The sequence below is a fragment of the Calidris pugnax genome, unplaced genomic scaffold (assembly GCF_001431845.1).
Source record: "Calidris pugnax isolate Ruff unplaced genomic scaffold, ASM143184v1 scaffold24, whole genome shotgun sequence".
In the NCBI taxonomy this organism is placed as follows: domain Eukaryota; kingdom Metazoa; phylum Chordata; class Aves; order Charadriiformes; family Scolopacidae; genus Calidris; species Calidris pugnax.
In genome coordinates, this window is record NW_015090922.1 from 6235871 (window position 1) to 6257989 (window position 22119).

The following is a 22119-nucleotide window of genomic DNA, read 5'->3' on the forward strand; positions in this document are numbered from 1 at the left end:
GAGCATGGGTCAATCGGAACTCTTCATGTTTGCTTTTTGTCCAAAGAATAGTTTAGAGTTATGCCTGTACTTAGCCCATTTTTAAAAAAGGCTTATCTATTTATTTTCGGTGTTGCAGAGTATGAGCTAGAGTATACATATGTTCTAGTTAACTCACCACATTTTTTTAGCATGATATTCTAACCTGCTTGGCCATTAACCTGGCTGACTACCAGGAGAATTTTCAAACTGTTGACTCATATTGCTTCCATATGTAACTTAAACCACCTTTTCCCACAGTGGAGACAGCTTGAAGGTTAGCTACATTTTCTTTTCAGGGCAGGGAACAGCATAATTTGAACTGAGTCAACATATATGAGTAGAGGAAGTAAATCTAAGCTATTATTAACTTTCTGGGGTCTAATCTCATTTTTGCTGAAATCTTCACTTGTTCCAAATCAGGAAATACCACCAGGCTTTTTTTGTGCTCCTCTTCCCCATGAGGTTTAGTAATCTTCAGCATACGTAGCCACAGCTCACCTTTTCATTTTTGCAACTTTGTGAGGATGGGTCCTGACAGCTGCCATTACTTCTATGCCATCTAAGGATTTGGGGGCAATGAGTTGCTCTCTGCGCATGGGACCTGATGTTTTGAGGATGTGACTAATTAAGTGGGAAATGACACGTAGGCTGCGTGCCATACCGTATTATTGAGCACCTATATATAGGTGGAGCCTGTATGTGGTTGGAGTTCCTGTTCATAGTTGGAGCCCATGTTTTGTGCCATGCAGCAAAGGAGGGGTGATGGCTAGTACAACTGCTCTGCAGAGTAATAGAGTTGTGTCTCTGATTTTGTGGGTGAGCTTTACACAAAAAAGCCCCACACCAGAGCAATAGCTGCCTCCAGCACACACAGCCCAGGACAAGAAGAGTGAGCCCCGGGACCCCATATGGGAATGGGGGAGACAATGAAGGTGGAGGCAGCAGTTATGTGACACCTTGTGGGTTTGCACTCAGAAAAAAAAACCCTGTTGAATACTGATATATTTTTTTCTTGCAGACTGCACAGAAAAGCTGAAGGAAGTTTAGCAAGAAGGCTTTTTCTCATAGGCTTTAATATCCATTTGACCTGTGGACCCTACTGAGGAAGAGGCGATCTGGGTTTAGTTCCAGGTTTTGGTTGGGTTTTGATTTGTTTGGGTTTTTTTGGCGACAGGATTGGAGAATGAGAATATTCGTCTTCCTCTAAAGTATTTACGATTTAGGTATGAAAATCAGTATGTGGCCTTGCTGCAATTCACCTACCTGACTCAGTTCTCATTATTTCATTTTTTTTAAACATCAAAAATGAAAATAAAGCTAACAAGAAAAAACAAAGTCTACTGTATTGTAACCTTTGGATCTCTGTAGCCAAATTCAAGTGTTTTGCTCAGTTCAGGAGACATGAGCTCATAGTTGAGCATGTATTTAGGCTTAACTATGTAAGTAATGTGAAGTCAACAGGACTACCATGTTGAACAATAACATGTTTAGCACGTGCTTAAAACCCAAACCAGATGGATACCTGGCTTTTTTCAAAGATGTGTGGCTAACAAACTCTTCAATCCCAAATTCTAGTGTTCCCATGTAACATTTCTGCTTGCATTGAATGTTGTTTCTCAGCTGAAAATGCTAAAATACAGATCTCTGAGTATTACATGATTTTGATTGTTTTGCTTTACTTTTGCAATCCCACTCCAGCTTTTATAGGGATGAATGCTGTAGTGGTGTCACCAGGGCCTGGCTTTGCTGGACTCCAGGTTGCTGAGACCAAACGTAGCCGTTGATGAAACAGAGGGCTTGGAAGACAAGAGAATCTGGCTTCCCCTATTTTTTTGCTCTAAAAAGCATGTTGGAGTTTTGTGCTGTATAATTCTTTAGGTATTTGGATTAACTCTGATAAAATTATAGGTGGTTGTAAGGGAGTATATTGTGCTTATAAATTGTTGTAGGGCTCCCTGTAATTTGTTATAATTAATTCAAGAGTTCAAGGGCAGAAAATCAGGATCAGGTTGTGGCATGCCTTCCTTTCTTGCTAAAGCATGCCATTACTGGCCTTTTTATTTAAGGTTTAACTTTGTGTTTGTGGGTTTATTTGAACTTGGAGTATCCAAAAAGTAGAGTACGTTCTTAAAAAAAGTACTACAAGTACAGAGGATGGACCTGTTGTGGTTGGGGGGTTCCTTTTTAAACACGGAGAAATTGGTGGATACTGTAAAGCTGCATCTGCTGGCGAAGCCTCTCACGGAGGGAGTGTGTGTTTTGGAAGGCTTGTGTCATGTCTGCGGGCTGCAACAAGGCCTGGGTGCGTGTCCCTGCTTGTGGCCCGTCAGAAATGGCAGGAAAAGAAAAACACCCAACGGAGCACTTCTTCACAATCCAAGCTCAGTCTTTTGCTGGCAGCCAGAAGGCTGAGTGTGATGCTGTCATCCTGTGTCTTCACTGTGAAGGGTTTCACTAGCCATCCAGTTAACATTGGACACCGTGGTGCCACACCACCAGGCTATACTGGAAGCAGCTGCTTACGTGTGAGAGGTTGTAAGGTGTGTGTTACCTTCCTAAACAGTCCCACATCTCTTTGCAATACATGTATTCTTTTTGAATGCTCAATTTTGCTGCAGAAGTTTGACTTCACAGTCTGATTCATGACAGAAAGAAAGCTCACTGCTCTTAAAATGCTCGTACTTTTCATTTACATATTTGAAATCTTCTGCCAGCTGTGTAAAGAATTGGTGGAGATCTGAAATTTTAATAGACTGTCTTTTGGGGACAAATGTAGGCAAACGAACAACCTTTTGGTAGTAAACTGATGAAATAGAGGTGGCAACCAACCACTAAGCAGTGCAACATTCTGATCAGGCTGTTCTTAGGTGCGCAAAAGTTTGAATGTTCTCATATGCATAGGCAGGAGTTGACTGTGTAGCTGGACCTTAACCTTTGGGAGACATTGGCCTTTGGTAGGAACTTTGCTGGTCAGATGCAGTAGCTTACCTTTCACTGTGTGCCTCCTTGCAGCTCATAGAGCAAGTCAGCCATTGAGACTGTGCATTGGTGATCTTTGTGCTTACAGGTTACATATCAAAACAAGTGGAAAGTGACCGTCATTGTGAAATTAGCCTGTTTTAGCCCAATTCCCTTTTCTCCCCTCCAGCTATAAACTGTTGCTTTTCGAGAGGGAGACTGAGTGATGTGGAAGTAGGTGATGTAAGCTGTGTTTTGATCTGTCCTCCTTTTTCATTCCTACGTGTGAAAATGATGCTAACCCAGCGTTGTTCTGTCTCATTAGGAAGGGGAAAACGCATGACACAAATATTTCCATGTATTTAATTTATTTTACTTTTAGTTTGTCATATTTTCCATCCATCTGCTGGAGGAAACCAGGATGTAGACAGTTGGATGCTGCTTTTGAAAAACCTCATTTCTCAGTTACCTGAAGCTAACCTTGACCCACCTTATGAGGTTGTTACGATCAAGGGTTTCCTCCCCAAGAAACTGTTACAACTGTGTTTTCACTATTGGCATTAAGAGTTTGAGCTTCTGAAGGAATTTCCTCCTGCATCTGTGACACAGGCTCTTTCGTCTCCTTCCCTTTTTTTTTTTTTTCCTGGCAAGTCTGCTGATCTTTCTGAAGGTCTGTGACAGGGTGTGGTAGACTTGTTCTCAATAATACCCTTCTAAAAATATTACCCGTTAGTAGTGGAAGCACAGCCATTGCTTTTTATATTCTACCACAAATCCCAGATAAATGGCTATTGTCTAGTACTGTGGAACAGCAGACTTTTGCTGCAAGAGAAGTTGATGAAATTCCAGTGGAGCGAGCTGGAGACGTTCTGTTTATCTACACCATCTAAGTTTTTTTTACAAGGGCAAAGACAAGGCCTTAGCAGTGAGTTGCTTACAATGACATCATCAATCTATGTACCTCTTTTTTTTTTTTTTTTTTTAAGTGCTTTTAGATTAAGTTGTGCTGATTGAATCCTTGCATCCAAAATGTGTTTCAGCACGCTCAGGGCCAGAAATCATAACACTGTCTCTGCCAATATACTTACGTTGTATCTGAAAAGACGAGTCTTGTCTGCCTGCCTGCCTTTCCTGCCATGTAAAATCCAGTCCAAGTTTGCAGCCAGTTTTGTTGCAGTTGACCCACATGAAATAAGCAGCATCCCAGTAAGTTATACTCTGGATTGAGATTTGGGGACAAAAGCTAGATCTTCCAAATCTGCCTTGGTTTCCTGCCTAAGTTTACTTGGGTAACTTTACCAGCCCTGTGCTTCAGATACTCTTCTATTTTAAGTATGTTTTTCTCAGAAAAGCAACCAGTACGAGTTCAGTATTATCATCATTGTCTGGAATATGTAATAAATAAATGAAAATAACCTTTTTTCTCATTATCAACTAGTTCCTTTGATTGCGCATTGAATACCAGAGTCATTGGCTCATCTAACTCAAAGGCTGAGAAGCAAAAGACTCTGTTTAAAATAAAAAAAAATGGGTTTCTCTTTAAAATGTAGCATATAGGTATCTGTGGAATCCCGTTGCTAAATAGTATCAAAGCCAAGATCATGGCAGATTTTAAGGTGCGAGATGAACAACAGACACATCAATAGCAAAGCTAATGCTTAAAATAATTTTAGTAAATGATAAAAGGCCTCTCTTCTGGAGAAACTGCTTCCCCTGTGGGCAGATTATTGCATAAGTGTACAGTGCAGCGTCTCTGCTCAGAAGTATATTACCATACTAAGGTAAACCCAAATGAGCTGAGTCGGACTGTTGTTGTGATTCAATGAGACTTTTATTGTGTTTCTAATTTTAGAAGATAATATTGTACTCTAATTGCAATTTTTTTTTTTTTTTTAGTTGGAAAAGAGATGAAGGTCTTGAGCTAAGCCACTTGTGGGCCAATCTGTTTCTCCTTTGAGTCTTAAGACTTCTTATTTTGGAGAAAGCAGTTCTCTTTTTCCTCCAGAGAAGAAGTTAAACTACATAGCTATGCAGTTATCCAATAGATAGGCTTGACGCCAAAAAGGTACCTAATGAGTTATAAAAAAGTTAGTCATGCCAGTAATTGCATCATTAGAAACAGTTTTAAAGGAATTGTACCTCTTGGGTAACTAATACATGTTTTGTAGTACTGTGTGTATTTTCAGATACAGTTTCAGTACCACTAAATATTTACCTTGAGTGTAATGTATTTATTCATACCAGCTTGAAATTTCCAGAAAAACACACTGACTGATAAAAAGTTTTTAGGAGTGTTTCCTGCTGCACTAGAGATAATGTGTATATTCCAAACCCTTCCTGTCTTGATGTACAGAGAATGAAAATAAAACCAGGGGAAAATAACATTTTTGAACAGTATTAATCCTTATTATCTTGATCGTGTCACCTTTTTGTATAAACCTATAGATGTGTGTATGAAATATATATTTGGATTGTAAATCCCTGGGGCAATAAGCTTTTTTTTGTTCTGTTCTTGAATGTTTCCTAGTGGACTTGGATGCTGCTAAGGCTACCAGGTCTGATAATATTGAATAATTATTAATGAAGTATTTGCCTTGTGGTTCTTTGGAAGAGACTAGTAGGAAAATTGTGAAGATGCAGTGCACCAGTGCAATTACTCTGCAAAACTAATCCATATTCTAACCTTTGTAAACACTCCTTTAACTTCTCTACAAAGATCTCTCTTCCAATATTGACCAGGCCAGGTTCTGCATGGCTTTATGGTATCTGAAACATTGGTTGTTAATGAGAACAGAAATCAGTAAAATTAATTGAGTTATGTTCTGCATATATAAAGCAGCAACAGAAGTTATACATCAGATAAACAGTGGGGATGGAAGGGTACAATGAATTCAGTGACACTATACAAACACCCATGGTCTTTTTTGAAGTGACAGGAGACTGAACATGAATCCTGATCTTAGGAGGTCTATGCAGAATTGTATGGGCAAATAGAGTTACACAGCTGTAGCCAAATCTGAATCTGAGTGTTGCAATTAAATTTTAAACCAGTATTATCTCCTGCTTACTAATACTATTTGGGGTTTATTTTCCTCTGATGTAGTATGGATTGCTAAAATGCAGGTGTTGATACTGGAGTTCAGACGTTGTCCAGTTGCAGCTTATTTACTTTATAAAAAGTGTGCTTTTTGATGCAATAGATGCAAATACACTTTTAATGTTTTCTGTGTTGGCTAAATAGAGTTGTGGGAAATGATATGCTTATAATTATGGCTTTGTTCAGACTTGTTGTCCACTCCCATTCCCCTTGGAATTAGCTACAGGCTGGCAAACTGTAGTAGCCTTTATTATATTGAATACACAACGGCTCTGCTAAAAATGTTTAATTCAAAATGGGCAATGAAGGTGAGAGAATTCAATTCCCAGCCCACTTGGCTGTGGTGGTGGTTCTTCTGCCCTACACTCCCCTGGTATGGCAGAATGGCTCTGTGATTAAAGCTTTGTAAGTCTTCATTTTGAATTTCTTGCCTTTTATTATTTGGGGATGCAGACTGCAAACTTCTCCTTTTGTTCAGTTTCCATATGCTTTCCCAACTAAACCACCTAATAGGAGGCTTATAAAATGCATGTTTTTATCTGCTCTTCTGGAACAGCTTTCCTCAGTGAATCTATAGCTGAATCATTTTTAAAATGTTTGATATCCCTCAAATTATAGACGTAGTTTTGCAATCCAAGAGAACAAAGAGCAGTCTCAGCTAGTACAGTGACATAATAACAGCATTTAACGTAATTTCAGATGGAGGAGCCTCAAATCCTTGACAGAATGTGGGCCAATGTCTCCTCTCCGTTGGCTGGGCAGAGAGCCTGACCACAGTTTTGCAGCAGAGCTGAGCCATGAGTCTGTGGCTGGTGGAGCTATTATAATCTTCTAGCAGAGCTTCCTCCAGGGTATGCTCCTCCTCTTCCTTGACACTGGAATTAGCTACTCCACTCCATGCCTTGTGAAAGGAGATGTCCCAGTTCATGCCTTATGTGGCCAGAGTGAAAGGAGATGTCAGGGGATACCTTAGGTGGGTGACCCTTGTCACCGTCAGTCCAGGGGTAAAGAAGAAGCTGGTACAAACCACACATTTCTGTCTCAGTTGTCTTCAGTTTATCCTGGCGTTTCCATTGAAAAAGATGTCAGAGCCACAGCAGATGTTTGCTTTTCAGTGCGGTTGCCTGAAAGGTGACAACTTTCTCCATGAGGTTTTTCCTAATGGATACTCTACTTATCAGAGAGCTAATTAGATACATCCTTCAAACTTTTACGGCATGTCATTCTACAATATATAATAAATCCTAAACTTCTATTCTGCTAGTGTTAGTAGATGCAATGCTGTACCATAATATTGTAGAATATTCCTATTCAGGTTTTTAAATGTGACCTTTTTTTAACAATCAGGGTGAAACACCTGTAAATGAGCAGCTTTCTCATAAAGTGGATGCTGACTGGTGTCTTAAAACAGTTTTTCTGAAGCATTGGCAACTAAAATTGCAACTAAAACCCCACATCACTGTTTCTTTTGAAAGTCTTGGTCATAATACTTGATACCACAGTAACTCCATTGACATTGTATTTTTGATGATGCTTGCCTAAATAATCCTTTCTATTGTTCATCTATAGTTTTGTGGGCACTGTGGTTGAAATCATGGCTCCACTAAACCTGGTGACATTCTTGACTTCTGTTGCGCTAGGATGTCACTATAAGATTTTACATTATTTTGACTTCAGTGTAGTCTCTTGACTTTGTGTTTGTTTTAACAGTAGCTCTATCTTTATGGCAGATGTGGATTTTACTTCTGTTAGACTAGAATTTGTAAGTCATGCGTTTATATGTAGCATTGGCATAAATAGCCTGCTTTCGGGATTACAGGTCTCGAAGACCAGATTCAGCAAAGACTTGCTCACCTGCATACTTGATTAAGCAGCTTATGTCGAGCTTGTATGAAAGCATGTGTATTTTCAGAATTGGGATTTAGTCATTGCAAGGAAGTGGAAACAAGCTGATTTGTCTCTTGGACCGAGCAAGGAAGAAATGTGGGGCTGAAGCACAGGGCTCCAGCTGAGAAGCTGTACGCTTTTTACGCTGCCTCTCTGAATCAAATTTCAAAATCCCCCGAAGTTTTAATCTTCATTAGGCTGTGTGAATGCCAAAGCTAAGCATTTTAAACGAGATTATATTTTTCCTGTTTGAAAATATTCTGCTGCCTTTTGTAGGGGAGAGGGGAAGAGGGAGCCTAAAACCAGTAACCCAATCGTTACTTTTTAAGCAGGCGTAAAAATTGTAAACTCTGAAGGGAACTCCTCAGACATGAAGAATATGTGCAGCGCCTTCCCTTCCCTGAGAGGATTTCTTTGCCCTGCCGTGCTTGTAGCCTCCAAGCACCCCGTCGCCTTGAGAGGACGGGTCTGGTCAGAGCATTGGTGCTGTCTAGTGGCAAGTTACTGCATCTCACATCGCTGGCAGAAGCTGACGAAAAATGTAAAATGCTGCCTTTGATCGATAGCCCTCAGAGCAGGGCTTGGGATATGCTGGTTTTGAAGCATGTAAATATTTTCAAATGCCTCCACGCAGAATTAAATGTTAACATTTTCCAGTATAGTTAAGGCAGTGCAGTCCCCCTAACATGGGTTACGGTGGGTCTCCTTTCCAGGAAGGAAAGGTTAATTGCGTTTGCACTGGGAAGGTGACTTATACACCCACACACACGTGTGTCTGAAATCATTAAAACAAGACCAGAACAGTTCCTTTGCTATTCTCAAAAGTTTAAGGATAAGGTCAGGTGTGGTGTACTGGTTGTAGACACGTCCATTTAGGAGTTTACTGCCCCCAGCCTTTCTGACAGCCCTCTGCTGTCCACCCTTAGCCTCTGAGGCTGGCTGGCATGCTCATCTACCATTTCTTTCTAACTCAGTTTATCTAAAGCAATTATTTTTTAAATCCAATACCATTTTGAGGGGATGCCCTTCGTTTCAGAGGGGTGAGCGGGGATGCAACTGAAGGAGCGATGATTTCCTAACCTGGTTCAGCTGCAGCGAGACCAGCACGTCTGGTCACAGCCTGAGAAGCCCCTTTGTTGGTTTTTTTTGGGCTTTCCTAGCTTGGGTGGCCCAGGTGCATCAGTTACTATCAGCAGGCCGGGGGGCTGGGTGCATGAGGCTGGCTGTACGCGTGGACTGTGGCTAAGCTGAGCTCAGACCTGGTGAGTTATTGCGTGTTGGCTGAGAAGGAATTGTGTTTCAACTCAGTTGGAACAGGTTACATACGTCTGCACTAAAAGTTGAAGCTGATGGACATGAGATCATTATATTGCTGTAGCTCAACTGTGTTTGAATTTTGGCACATCAATGACTGATACGGCGTCCTTGCAATTGTGGCTGTAATTCCTTCAGCTGCCTTTCTTGCCCTTGCTTGGTTTAACTGCCCGTACCATGGAGGTAGCTTGAGGGAACATGTACTGGTGCCTGCAGAATAAAAAGTGGTGGCCTGTTAACGAAGCTGTCTCCACCAGACTTTAACCTGATATGCCAGAGGGACTGGTACATATCCCTGCTGCTTTGGCCAGCTCTGCTGCAGATCTGGTCCAGCTCAGTGGATGAGGAGGGACGCACAGATGGGGACAGTAACTTGTTAAGCTTTTTGTGGAAAGCTTCTTGTTTGTCCTTATCTACTCTATTGCAAATGTAAGGTGGAATGTGTGGGTTCTGTCACTGGTTAAAACTAAAATTGTTTTTCTTGTGATTAGCTACTGCAGACCAGCAAGTGCATGATATTAGAAGCCAGTTTTGCTTGATCTGTGTGTCTAAATCATCCTTACAGAGGAGAGATGTCAATTTAAAAATCTTTTGTGTGGGCTGTAGTTAAAGTTACATCTGTAGGCCAAAGTATACTGATAAAATTCTCTTCCCTCTATCAAAATGGGGACACTGGAGCAAAACCAATAGAAGAAATAGGGAACAGCTTTGTTTTGTATTGGTAATTGCGTGGTATTCAGTAACCTCTACAGAATTTATGGAGGAAGTAATCTCAGCAGATGTCCCTCTTCTATGTGGTCTAGCGAACAAAAATTAGAACTTTTTGTTTTCCTTTTCATCTATCTTAAGCATTGCACGCATAGGGAACATATTGTTTTTTCTTGGTAATATGGAACTTTCAAAGCCAAGCACAGACTGATGTTTAACATCCTGACCTGTTTGTGGTGAGTTTTTCTTGCTTTCAGTGGGCTTCTGTTCTGTAGAAAATATACAAACATATAGATGTTCTAATTCTTGTTCTTTTTTGGTTTGTAGGTATCAGTATTACCTACAAGTGAAAAAGGATGTTCTTGACGGCCGATTACTTCCTTCATTGGAGCAGGGAATTCGACTAGCTGGTTTGGCAGTGCAAGGTAAGATGATATAACCTGATAGCCCCTTTCCAATGTTAGGGGTTTTTTTTTTGGTTTGTTCTGTATGTTGACTGGGCACTAACAAAGGCCTTGTATGACTCCTACTCACAACAGCTGGGTTTTCTATTGATTTAAAAGTGCATAGGTGGACTGCCGCTGATGAAACACTCACACCCTCAGGGAGGGAATGATGGACCACATCACAGTGTTCAACTTTCCTGTTTCTAAAATCCACATTAGTGGATGTGAACAAAAAACTCCAGTTCTTCCAACCCCAACCACGGAGCACTTTGCAGAATGAATTTGCTTCACGTTCTCTGGTTTGAAGTGCAATTACATCAAAGAGCGTAGCAGCAGCTTTAATTTTGCCTTTAATTAAAAACTCGTTTTGCTGTATAGTGTTATCTGAAGTATGAAAGAGCATATAACCATAATTGTTATGTGAGTTATAAAGTATTAATGAAATACTTCTTACAACGTGATTTTTATTCTGATCCTCCTAAGGACATCAATAAAAGTGGGATCACATAATATGTATGGGCAGAGGAGGAAGCCCTGTATTTGGAGAAAGTATGTTTCAGTCCATCCACGACTGACTGTGAGAACCTGAGGTAGAGTTTTAGCCATGATGCTCTGGGCCTGTCCTCTGATGAGAGGGAAGGGGGAAGTATGTATATAAATAGCAAACATGAGGATCTGGTTCTGGAAAATTAAAGGTTCAATGGAGAGTAATGCTAATATGATCTTCCTTAGAGCAGCAGAAATTCTGTTCTATCTTATTTCTTGGTTAAAATTGAAGAGAAAAAGTTTCCTGTCAAATCTTGAAATGTTTTATTAATAAAGGAAAATATATATAAGATTCCGTACTGAATCTTGCAATTTAAGTAAATTAAATGTTTCCAGTGTGTGAGTTAGAGCTCAGTAGAAACTGAATATGTTTCACTGGTCCTCTGTTTTTGGAGCTTTTTGCTAACTTTGAGAGTGAGTCAGTCTTTGTAACTGGTATGAAGTAATCACTTTTATTCTGAATTTTCTACATAATCTATTATATTTCCAAGACCATTGCATCAGAATGCTGCACCTAATCTTGTTTGCTTTGTTCCTGACCTTGTATTACTCCCTTTGTCCTTTGCATGTGATGCAACTGAAGATACTTGAAATACTTACTTCTTTTAAACTTACAGACTCTGTTTTATGTCCATTTTGATTTCTTTCTGTTTATGTTAAAACATAACTCTGAGGTGAAAACAAAATGAAAATGCATTTTTGGCATCCTGCAATACGTGAAATTGTCTAGAAGCTTTGAAAGAATGTTTAGCTAGTATGATTTATGGTGGGAATTTCCAACTTCTATAATATGAGGATCTCGTAGATGGCGTTTGATCCAGTTCAATTAATATAAAATAAAAACCTCCTGGCAAGGTACTCTTTTGATATAAGCTGTTGTGTATTTAACAGATAGATAAATATAAGCTTTGGTTTTTGGTTGGTTTTTTTTTTTTTTTAAACGTAGTTTAGCCTTTAGGAAGCATTTTCAAAACTCCATGATTGCAAGGACATTTAGACAAGAATCCTGAGCCCAACACGTGAGTGAATGTGAGCTTTGAGATGAATAGCTCTTAAAGACATAGAGAAGTAGAAAAATAAGTAGAAAGGTGCGAGTCAGGCAGTTAAACTGACACTGTGCCTGTGCTGTTATATTGGCTGCAGAAGGATAGGACCTCCCTGCCCTCTCCCACTCTCCAACCATCTTGGTTGTTGACAATTTTTAATAGAATTGGCTAGTGGATTTTAACCGTCTAGGCTGTAAAATTAAACATCTTTTATAGAACTGTGTAGAATTGTAGCACAGGTAGAGTAAGGTTGTAAACACTGGAGAGGCAAAAGTATGCACCATTTTTACAAAGGCTGAGAATCCCAGCCTTGTTAGATGGTGGTATTAGTTCATGAAGGCTACAGAAAAAGAAACTCTTCCACTCCTGGTGGTTAAGCATTGCAAATGGTCATAACATTAGGGATCAAAAGAGAGAAGTTACTTGTTTGCTATTATTTGATCTCTGGTAATAACACTATTATTTTCAGACCTCCATGTTAAAAGCTAAAGTACAAGCAGAAATCTTTGTGCTGGGTTGTGGCTTCAGAGAGGACTCACCCACCTGAAATTAGGCATCTGTGCAAAGGTTGAGTGTGGTCTTAACATGCGTGGAAAGTGCTAAAATGAGTAATTGTGTTGTTTTTTTTCCAGCGGACTTTGGAGACTATAATCAGTTTGAATCTCATGACTTCCTCAGAGAGTATGTCTTATTCCCTATGGTGAGTTCCTTATCCCCTTTTTTTGTGGTTTTCTATGAATAATTTCTCCGTGCCTCAGAGATGGCTTTGTTGATAACAATGTAAAAGTACCAGTGCTGAATTATTAAAAGTGGAAATATACTTTGCTCCCCAAAACGTGCAATATACCTGATTGTATCTGAATGAACATATGCTGTGGAAATTTAGCCCTTTTTTTGTTCCTGTTAAGCCTCCACTCAGAATAGGTGTCAACAAAAGAGATGTACTTCTTTGAATCAAAAAAGAATTTGCAGCTATTTAAGTGGTATACATTAGCAGTACTGCGGTATTAGTAACATGGCTTAACAAGGGGACATGAGGGCTGCTGATGTAGTAAATGTTGTGTCACAGGAAAAATTGTGCAGCCTTTCCTCAAGAGAATGTGAATTTACATCAACTGACTACTAGACTGAAGTGAACATCTTCTCAAGTGAATCGGATCTTCTCAAAATGTTCTCTAGGGACTGTACTGTAAATTTGTTTTAAATTTAGATTGGAAACTAGCAAGTAATTTGAATGCTGAGGGAAGTGTTTTAGGTCAATAATGATGTTAGAAACTCTGGTGACAATGCCAAGCACTTGTAATTTATGACATTGAGCCTCTCTGGGAGGATGGATTAGAGAAAATAAAAAAAAAGCCTGCTGAGGTTAACGCTGGCTTTATTTTAGATGAACAAGTCCATCAGCACAAGTCTGGAGTGTAAGCTTCATAAAATGTAAAAGATTTTGGGATTCTTTCTAACTGGAAAAAAAATTGGAAGCGGGGTGGGGTTCCCATGCCCTGAGTGTAGCTGCCTAGAAGTTAAGGCATCTGGTTTCCCTCTGCAATTAGTGGAGCGGTAGAGGGAGAATGATTCATCTCACTGTAATTTGAAGGCTTGAGAGAGGCACTTCCAGAAGCGTTTCATCCCATTTACTGCCGCTCTTTGTACAGGAACTGCAGTGGATAGTCCCTTCTCAAATCCAAAAAGGTGACAGCTGCACAGTGTCTTGAAGTGAACGTGCAATTTTGAGCTGCTAGACAGAGTTCAATACCATCTGAAAAAGAAAGTCATCAGGAGGAAGAGGAATTAATGAATATATAGATATCCAAATGTGCCTTGTATAGCTAGAATGTGGCTTCAATATTGACCTTTCACTAAGAAACTTCTGTTAGCCTGACTAGGGGAGCAGGATTTCTTTGGTAGGCCACCTTGATGATCTTGTGTATAGTTGATGGCTTAGGCTATTGTACACAGCTTCATAAGTGGGAAAGAAGATGGCTACAAATATAGACAGAGAAATGCATTGTCAAGCTGTCACTTTGCAAATTACTGAACTTCTGAAAAATAGCTGATAGTATTTTTCTATTTAAAAAAAAATAGGGGAGGGTTTAGGCCTCTAGATAAGCTTTCAGGTGGTTAATCTCTATGTGGTTCAGCAGTTTACTCTTTGGGCCCGTCTCCTAGAACTTCCATGTTTGAGTTGGCTGCCTAAATGGTGTCATCTAGTTCTGCATGTGCTCACTTTGTGGTATCTTGCCTTTCATCCATGCTACTATTGCTAAATTTAACAAAATCGGCAAAGTGTCTGCTTCCTACAGTCTTCAGAAGCCTACTCTTAAATCAACTCATGTTTCTCCGGACATTTCTTTAGCTGTTTGTCTCTGCTCTTCTGGGGAGGAGTGGATAACGTAATAGTAAATATTTCACTGTAAGTTCAGTGACAGTTGCTAAGTGCTGCAGATACAAACTAGTCCTGAAGCAAGTGGGAGGATTTGGGTGAATCTCGGGTGTAGAAAGAGCCTCCAACAAGAACGTTGCTGCAAATTCATTAGTGAAGCGAGCTGGTGGATGAGGGAGGGGCAGCTACGTTTGTACTGTTTGATCTTGTGAGGCTACAATGTGTGTCAAATGGCATTTCTTCAGCAGGGAAAAGAACAAAGTTATGTACACAGTACACCCCACAGGTGTGTGGCTGTGCATAGGCATGTACCATGCCATTTTTCATTAGCACGCTACCACTTTCACATTTTTTTGTGGCAGAAGCAAATATCTGAGGGAGGGACCCATTGAGCAAGAAGCAGGCAGTGTATTTAAGTACATTACATGCAGCCTTAAGGCTTTTTTAAATAAAAATAAGAACTTTGAGGTTTTGCAAGAAAGTTTTTCAGCTTCCTTTTTTTTTTCCTTGAGTTTATAAGCAGACTTCCTTTATTAACTTGCTCCAATTAGTTCAGAATTTTTTCTACCACACGTTATTACATTTGCAAAGATAAAAATTTCTGCTCAGAAATGTGTTGCAAGCATAAAGTACATTTTATTACACATTTTGAAGAGGCAGCAAAACTTTCAATCCCTTTTAACATGGTGAAAGGAGTACCTGTAGCTTGCAGGACAGAAAATAAAGACGACTGGGTTTTCCATGGTCTATGCATTATTTTGGGCTGTTTTAAAAGGTATGTATTTGTAGATTTCCAAGTGTTTTTAAAGACTTGTTTGGTCCTTATCCAGGAAAAGATCCCTTATCTACACTCTATACTGTGTTCTCTATTTTGGAATATTAAGCACTTTACCCCTATTTTTAACAGGGTTTTTAAAATCCTCCTCCCCCCCAAAAAAAGATATTAAAAACCCAGACCCTTGGTGATAGATTCTCTCTGCAACTACCTGGGAGAGTGTGAACAGGAAACAATCCTGAAACATCTGCCACCGTAATTCCTGTCTCACACTTTGTCATCTATCTCTTTGGATAACTAGTTTTTGATGCTTCATCTTTTTACAGGATTGGACCCAGGATGAAGCTGTCTTGGAGGAGCTGACTCAAAAGGTTGCTCAGGAGCATCGAACTCACAGGTGAGCATGACACACTAAGATTTAGATTGTGTTTTTTTAATTGTCATCATCTTCCTAGGACTTCCCTTCCTCGCTATGCTTTTCTGGCAGGGGTTAAGTAGCCTATCTTCATGTTACTATTATGCTATGTCTCGCTGGATTTTTAATTAGTCTGTTACAAAAGATTATCTGCCTTTTGTGAAAACTACATGGCTGAGGAGCTGAATCCCAAATAAACGAGCATTTGCACCACAAGGTTTAAGGAGCATGTGTAACACTAATTGCATTATGTAGTAGACATCTTTGTCGTCTTGGTTTTGCTTAAATCCTTACAGTGAAAAAGACCCTGTGACTTGATCACACACTTTCAATGTGATGGAAATGAAAAATAACAGGAGTTGGGGTTTAAGTCTAGTTATGGAAAAGATACAATATGCTTTTACTAGTTAATGAGCTACGAGTGTATGTATTAGTGCTTCAGTACAAATACCTCGTTTGTAAGCAGGCTTCTTTCGTGTCATCTAGATGTTTTGGTGGTGGAAGTATTCAAACCTCTGGAGTGCTGTTCTCAGAAAAATGGCGGTGCCTTATACACCATTGGAAATAATCTTTCGTGTTATGTTATGAATTTGTGTTTAAAGCTTTCTCACATGAAATGCAATAGGAATGTTAGGCGAAGGATGCAGCACTCCCATTATATGACAGAATTTTTTTGTAAATACCAGACTCTGAGCCAAAAGCCATTCTCAGTCTGAGTTTCAATACAAGCTTGGGCCTCTGATGCAACCAGCTTCCAAGCTGGCCATGAACAGGCCTGGTTCTTCTATCTCTGCCACAGGCTGCTTGTGTAATCTTGGTTAACTCAGACTTGAAGGGGAAGATTTCCCTCCCCTGCTGTGCTCTTTAGCGCTATTTCTGCAACACAAAAAACAAATAGTTATCCTCACTTCAGCAGGTAGATCACATTCCACCTGCTTTCTCTCCCTCTTTCTCCCAAGTATTTGTCAGGTTCCTGTATTTCTGTTTGTAAACTGTGGTGAGGAGGAGCAAAGAGGAGAAAAATTAATAGTAACCTTCTTTTGGAGCAACCTGCAATCTATTCTGACCTGCTTTTGAGAACTGAAATGTCTGAATTCCTGAGCTCTGACAGCAGCATGTGTAGACACGTGTGTAAAAATTTTCAGGTGATTTGTTCTCTATTATGAAAGAGAATCTGATCAACATTTGATTTAGTGCCTGTGTTTTTGAACAGCCAACATGAAAATGTCAGTCTTTCCTTCTAAGTCATTTTAAGCAACTTCAGTTGATTTGTATACTATTTATGCAAATTAGGACTCCTGTGGCTCAAATTGGTCATCCAGAACTAGACACAACCTAATGCAATGTCGTGATGTTTTAATAAAGCCTGGAAAATATTTGTTGTGTGCAAAAAACTGAGTAACGTGATCAGCTCAGTTCCTTCCTCCTGTAATTTGAATTTGCTTTGTACTTTACCTTAGCAACACTCAATAAAATTCCTCCCCTTGCTGATTATGATCCTAATGTAGAAAGTTTTGCCTTGTGCATTTCTACGCGGCATCTCCAAAGTGTCTTCTAAAGTGATTTGTCAATATCCTGTTTTTTCACGAATATTATTTATGTGTGTGTAATATTGAACCATTTGCTGCCTTCTGTTACTCTAATTGCAGTGGCATTACAGCAGCAGAAGCTGAGCTAATGTACATCAATGAAGTGGAACGCCTCGATGGGTTTGGACAGGAAACTTTCCCTGTGAAGGTATGTTAGTGCATATTATAAAAGAACCTCTGAAATCAAACTGCAGGAGTCTGCAGTGACCTTTGGAACGCATGCAAGTCATGTTTGTCCAAAAGAGACAGGACTTGTTTCACTGTTCTGGAGGGTGAAATGACTGCTGGTGGTTTGAATGGACATTGCAGCATGATAGTATCTTAGGCCTGTAATGTTACTTGTCTTCCACCAAAATCCTTTTCGTAGAAGAGGTGGCTATGTGCTAGGGTCTGCTCACTCGGGAAGCTCCCAAGATGAGATGCTCCTTGCTTTTCTTTGAGTGCTGTCTGAGGGAGAGTGGCTGGGGCAGATGAACTTCAACTCTGGTCTCCTAGGCTAGGAGATGAGACCTGTTCATATCTTCCTAAATTGCTATTTACCAAGCATTAACTTTATCTATCTTTGGCTTCTTACATGTGCACGCAGTCTGCCACACATTTAAAATTGAGGGGAAGTTTCAAGGCTTATTTTGCATTTGTAGTCGCTTTCCCTTCGCTGGTAGTCCCTGTCTGTCTGGAGCACATGCCACCAGGATAAATTTGGGCTGAGAAACTGAAAACTGCTGTTACCAGTTGCATGACCCGTTTCTCTTTGCTAAGCAACCCAGCCACCATAAATGGTGGACTGCTAGTAGTTTTTCTGCTAGTTAAAGTTGACTTGGAATTTAAAAGCAAACCAACCAAACAGAACCCCACGCCAAACAAAAAGCCTTCTGCTGAAGTCAAAATCGATCCTTTGGCCAATCTCAAAAGGGGCCTGCAGGGGAGGAACTTAATGGCAAAAAAGCAAACCCCTACCCAGCAACAAAAATTGTGGCATGTTTATTGCCAGTGAATGAAATCAGTGTTTTCCTCAAACTAATTTGGATTAATGCTGCAAGCTGCTGCAAAGGATTTTGGTGTTGGAATTGTTATTAGATATTCTTCAACGTCAGTAAGGTAAGTATGAACAGGGGACTGGGTGCTCTGCAAAATTGCAGGAAGATGCTACTTTTGTAACAAAGAGCCACGTGCTGGCCTTGTAGACAAATAGAATTGCATTCAGAGGGGAAAAATTTCTCTTTTGTTCCTGTTAGGAAATGCTGTTAAAAATATGTTTTTTCTTTCGGTACAGATATTTGTGTGTATACATACACACATACATGTACAAATACATACATTTTCCCCAACATTTTCCAAATCTCTCTCTCTTCTAAAGCTGCCTCTGGGACAAGGCAGAGGAATGTGTGGCTCTCTAATCAGACTAAACTGAAGACTGTCAGGCGTAGGACCTCTGCTGACTTGTAGTATGTGTGGAAGGATGCTGGTGCATGCCACACTGAGAACCTATGCATAGGCTGGGGCTTGAAAATTGGCATCCATCACTTGCTTGCAAAAGGCCCAAGACTTAGTAGTTAGAAACAGGTGAAGATACTCCATTGTTGCCTTCTGGGGATCAAGTACAGCAAGGCCAGGAGAGCAGCTCTAATCTGATCTACTGAAATGCAGGGACGCCTGATGGTTTCTAGAATTTGCTCATATGTAGTGCATTGACTTCTCTCATATCCTTTCTTCTAGCAGTTTTTACCCACACTCTTTCTGTTAGCTTGATTTTTATTTACCGCTTTAAAGTCTGAATTGATTACTATGTATGCAGCTGCAGGAAGCTTGTTTTTGTTGATAAATGTTAGAAAATCTCTTTTCTACAGCATTAGGCTTTTGTAGCAAAAAATAAAAAGCATTTTAAAGAAAAAAACTGATTGCAAAATAGAACAGGAACACATGATATTCAACAGGAGACATGGGTAGGCACAAACCCAATAGAACATCTGAAAAACAATGCAAGAACAGTGGACATTTATGTGGTACATGCAGATGAATATTTAACCCAATAATTGAAAAACTCGGAGAATATATCTGCATAGAGATACAAATACTTTCTAGAGTGACATCTGTGAATTTCTACATGGAGTACTTACAGGAGGAACCACGAAGAGTATAGCTTTTGAGAGGGATTCCATCTCCAGGTGTGGTTTTCTGAAATCTCGACATGTTTTAACAGGTGATTGGAGAAATGCTGTGAATGTGAGAGAGGACTATTTCTTTTGGTAGTCATATGGGCTCTAGATAGCTAAAATCACGATGACAGGGCATGTAGGATATTATACAATGAATACCAGTTTGTGGTGTGTGTGTTGTTTGATAGAGGAGAACCTGGAGCTCATTTAGCCTTCATCTGTTCTAACTAATCAACAGAATGAATCCAGTTAAGTGTTAACTGCTTTGAAATAATGAAAATCAGAGTCTGATCAAGCAGCAAAATATAGATTAGTCAAGGGTGCATTTATCCTGAAGAAGGGCTTCTGTTTGGTAGCTCAGAATGCATTCATATGCATGTATGGGCCAGTTTCTTTATTAAACTAAATATATATCCTTTCTCTGCAGGATAATCATGGAAATGACATACACCTCGGTATTTTCTTCATGGGAATCTTCATAAAAAACAGAATTGGAAGGAAAACTGTGATTTATAGGTAAAAACTAGGGTCTTCTGTATTTAAAGAGAGTTTCTTTTCAGAGCTCCACGTGTGGGGCTTTTTCCTTACTTACATATGTGACTTCAATAGGGTCAATCCTCTAACTAAGGAGTAGTCACCTCGCTGTTTTCAGGATTGGCCTCTTGGCTGTAAGAGATGTGATAAAGAACAATTTCTGATGTCTGTGAATGGGTTTGATGGCAAGGAAGATGTAGTTGTCTGTCATGTATCTTGTTCTACTTACAAGGCTTTGATCCCTTTTCTTTTCTTGTCTTTATGTCTGCCTCTTTGATGCTTCTGAATGCAAATCTGTTAAACCTCACGGTTGGCAGCCTAGGCACTCAGCATTTCTGAAAATCTGGTTGCCATTTTTAGGTGCCCCACTAAAAAAAAGCTGAACTCTCTCATTCCGTAATTTTGAAAATCCTGGATGTGTCACTTGTTTATTTGTTCTGCTGTTTATTTTGGTTATTAAGAATCACTTAAGCCTTTCCATTAACTTTCTTTTGTGAGTTTTGTTACTTATAAAAGTTAGTTCTATATTAAAACATTGCTAGAAATCTCCATGATTGCAGGGAGGCTAGGGTTTCACTCACTCCTTTTTGCTGCTGTTCTGGTGGGTATTTCCATCACTGTCAGTGTTACCTTGAAGTAGATTTTTTGCTAGTCCCTGTTATTAAAATATGAACATTTGTGCAGCCAAAAAAATAGGTTTTATGAGGAGAACTAATTTTTAGTCCGAAGTTAAAGCTTGTGCCAGACTTAAGCTGGAATGTTAGGGTTGTTTTGCCTTGAAAGGGCTTCCAGTGGTCATCTTCAAAAATCTTAGGGCTCCCTTTTCCACATAGCTGGTGTTTTGTGCATTAAATCTTGAGAAGACATTAGATAATACTTCAAGTGTGCCAGGTGATAAAAGCGAAAAGTTTCTTTACATGTAGAAGTGCTAGTTGGTGCTGAGATTCTTACTCTTTGGAAATATGTGCTTCGAGCATCCTGCCATGACTTGAAGAGGAATGCATGCTGCAAACAGAACAAACAAGTCCTTTCCATCCCCATGGATTGCATGCAATGTACGCAAATGTCTGTCAGCTATTTGTAAGAAGATTATAACTCTGATCTTGGGTAACCTGACAATTACTTGGGAAAAAAAAAAAAAAGATTGAAAGATTGCAAACATAAAACCAGAGTATTAACGTGGTATGCATAGTCTACATTGCCATGTTGTCAACTTACCCTTCTTTAGGGAGAATTGGCACTGGAGGAAAGTTGGAAACATCATTTGGAGAGGAATGACACTATTAAAAAAAACAAAACCAAAAACCTCTGTTAAATGTGGCTAAAATCAATCAGTTCAAAAATGCCACAGTTCAATATAATGTTTATCATTAATACATTTTCAATGTGTCTTCTATTGTGAGTCTTCAAATTTGTGGTTTTAAAGACAGCTTTTAACTCTCCTGCTTTGGGTTAAGAGCTGAATATTTGTTTCTCCTTTAATCAGAGCATGATTATTCTTTTCTTATTTTCCTGACCATGTTTCTTCACCAAACAGCTACTGAAAAGCTTCCCCATAAAATGAGACTAATGTTGACTAAGGGATTCTTAATGTGTTTGTGAAATGTTTGAATGTATGTGTTGGCAAACTCTACCACATTTTTTTACTCTACAGGTGGAATGACATTGGGAATATAGCACATAACAAGTCTTCAATTGTTCTAGAGCTGATCAACAAAGAAGAGAATGTGCTCTTTCACACAGTAAGAAAAAGATCTAATCAGTGTCATCAAGAAAGCTGCTTATATAAAAAATAAACTTTTAAAATTCTGCTTTCACAAAGGGGCCTACTCACCATAAGCCCTCCCCACCTCAAAGTTCACATTTTACTTTATGTGGAGAGTTAAATTAACTTTTGTTTAGCTACCAATATTTGTATTCTCTGCAAATATAGTATACTCTGCAGTGTATAGTATGCTGCATCCCGCAGTATACTATGCTGGGAAGTCAGCAAAAAAATGAACTGCTTGTTGGATGGAACATCCTCAGTGCCACACTTATCTTTCATGCTGGCATAAATATAGCAGCATAAGCAGTTGTAGAAACTGGGCATAAGCCACCATGTGTGCACATACTGGAGCTCAGAGGGCTGCACTGCTGTTCTGTGCTATTTAAAATCACCCCGCATCTCCCTGAATCAAGGCCAGTATAGAAACTGGACCAGCAAGCTTGAACCCTTTTTTTTCTTTTTCTTTTTTTTTTTTTTTT

The 22119-nt window shown here is 39.5% G+C and overlaps 1 protein-coding gene across 1 annotated transcript in view; it reads left to right on the plus strand.

Moving 5' to 3' along the window:
* The window catches only part of PTPN14 (protein tyrosine phosphatase, non-receptor type 14), a 115264-nt gene that overhangs the window by 65675 nt on the left and 27470 nt on the right, over positions 1 to 22119 (plus strand). The window contains exons 4-9 of the mRNA XM_014950788.1: positions 10313 to 10410; positions 12656 to 12723; positions 15505 to 15575; positions 17243 to 17330; positions 19766 to 19854; positions 21527 to 21614. Coding sequence (XP_014806274.1) covers positions 10313 to 10410; positions 12656 to 12723; positions 15505 to 15575; positions 17243 to 17330; positions 19766 to 19854; positions 21527 to 21614 — 502 coding nt within the window. The remainder of the gene's footprint in view (positions 1 to 10312; positions 10411 to 12655; positions 12724 to 15504; positions 15576 to 17242; positions 17331 to 19765; positions 19855 to 21526; positions 21615 to 22119) is intronic.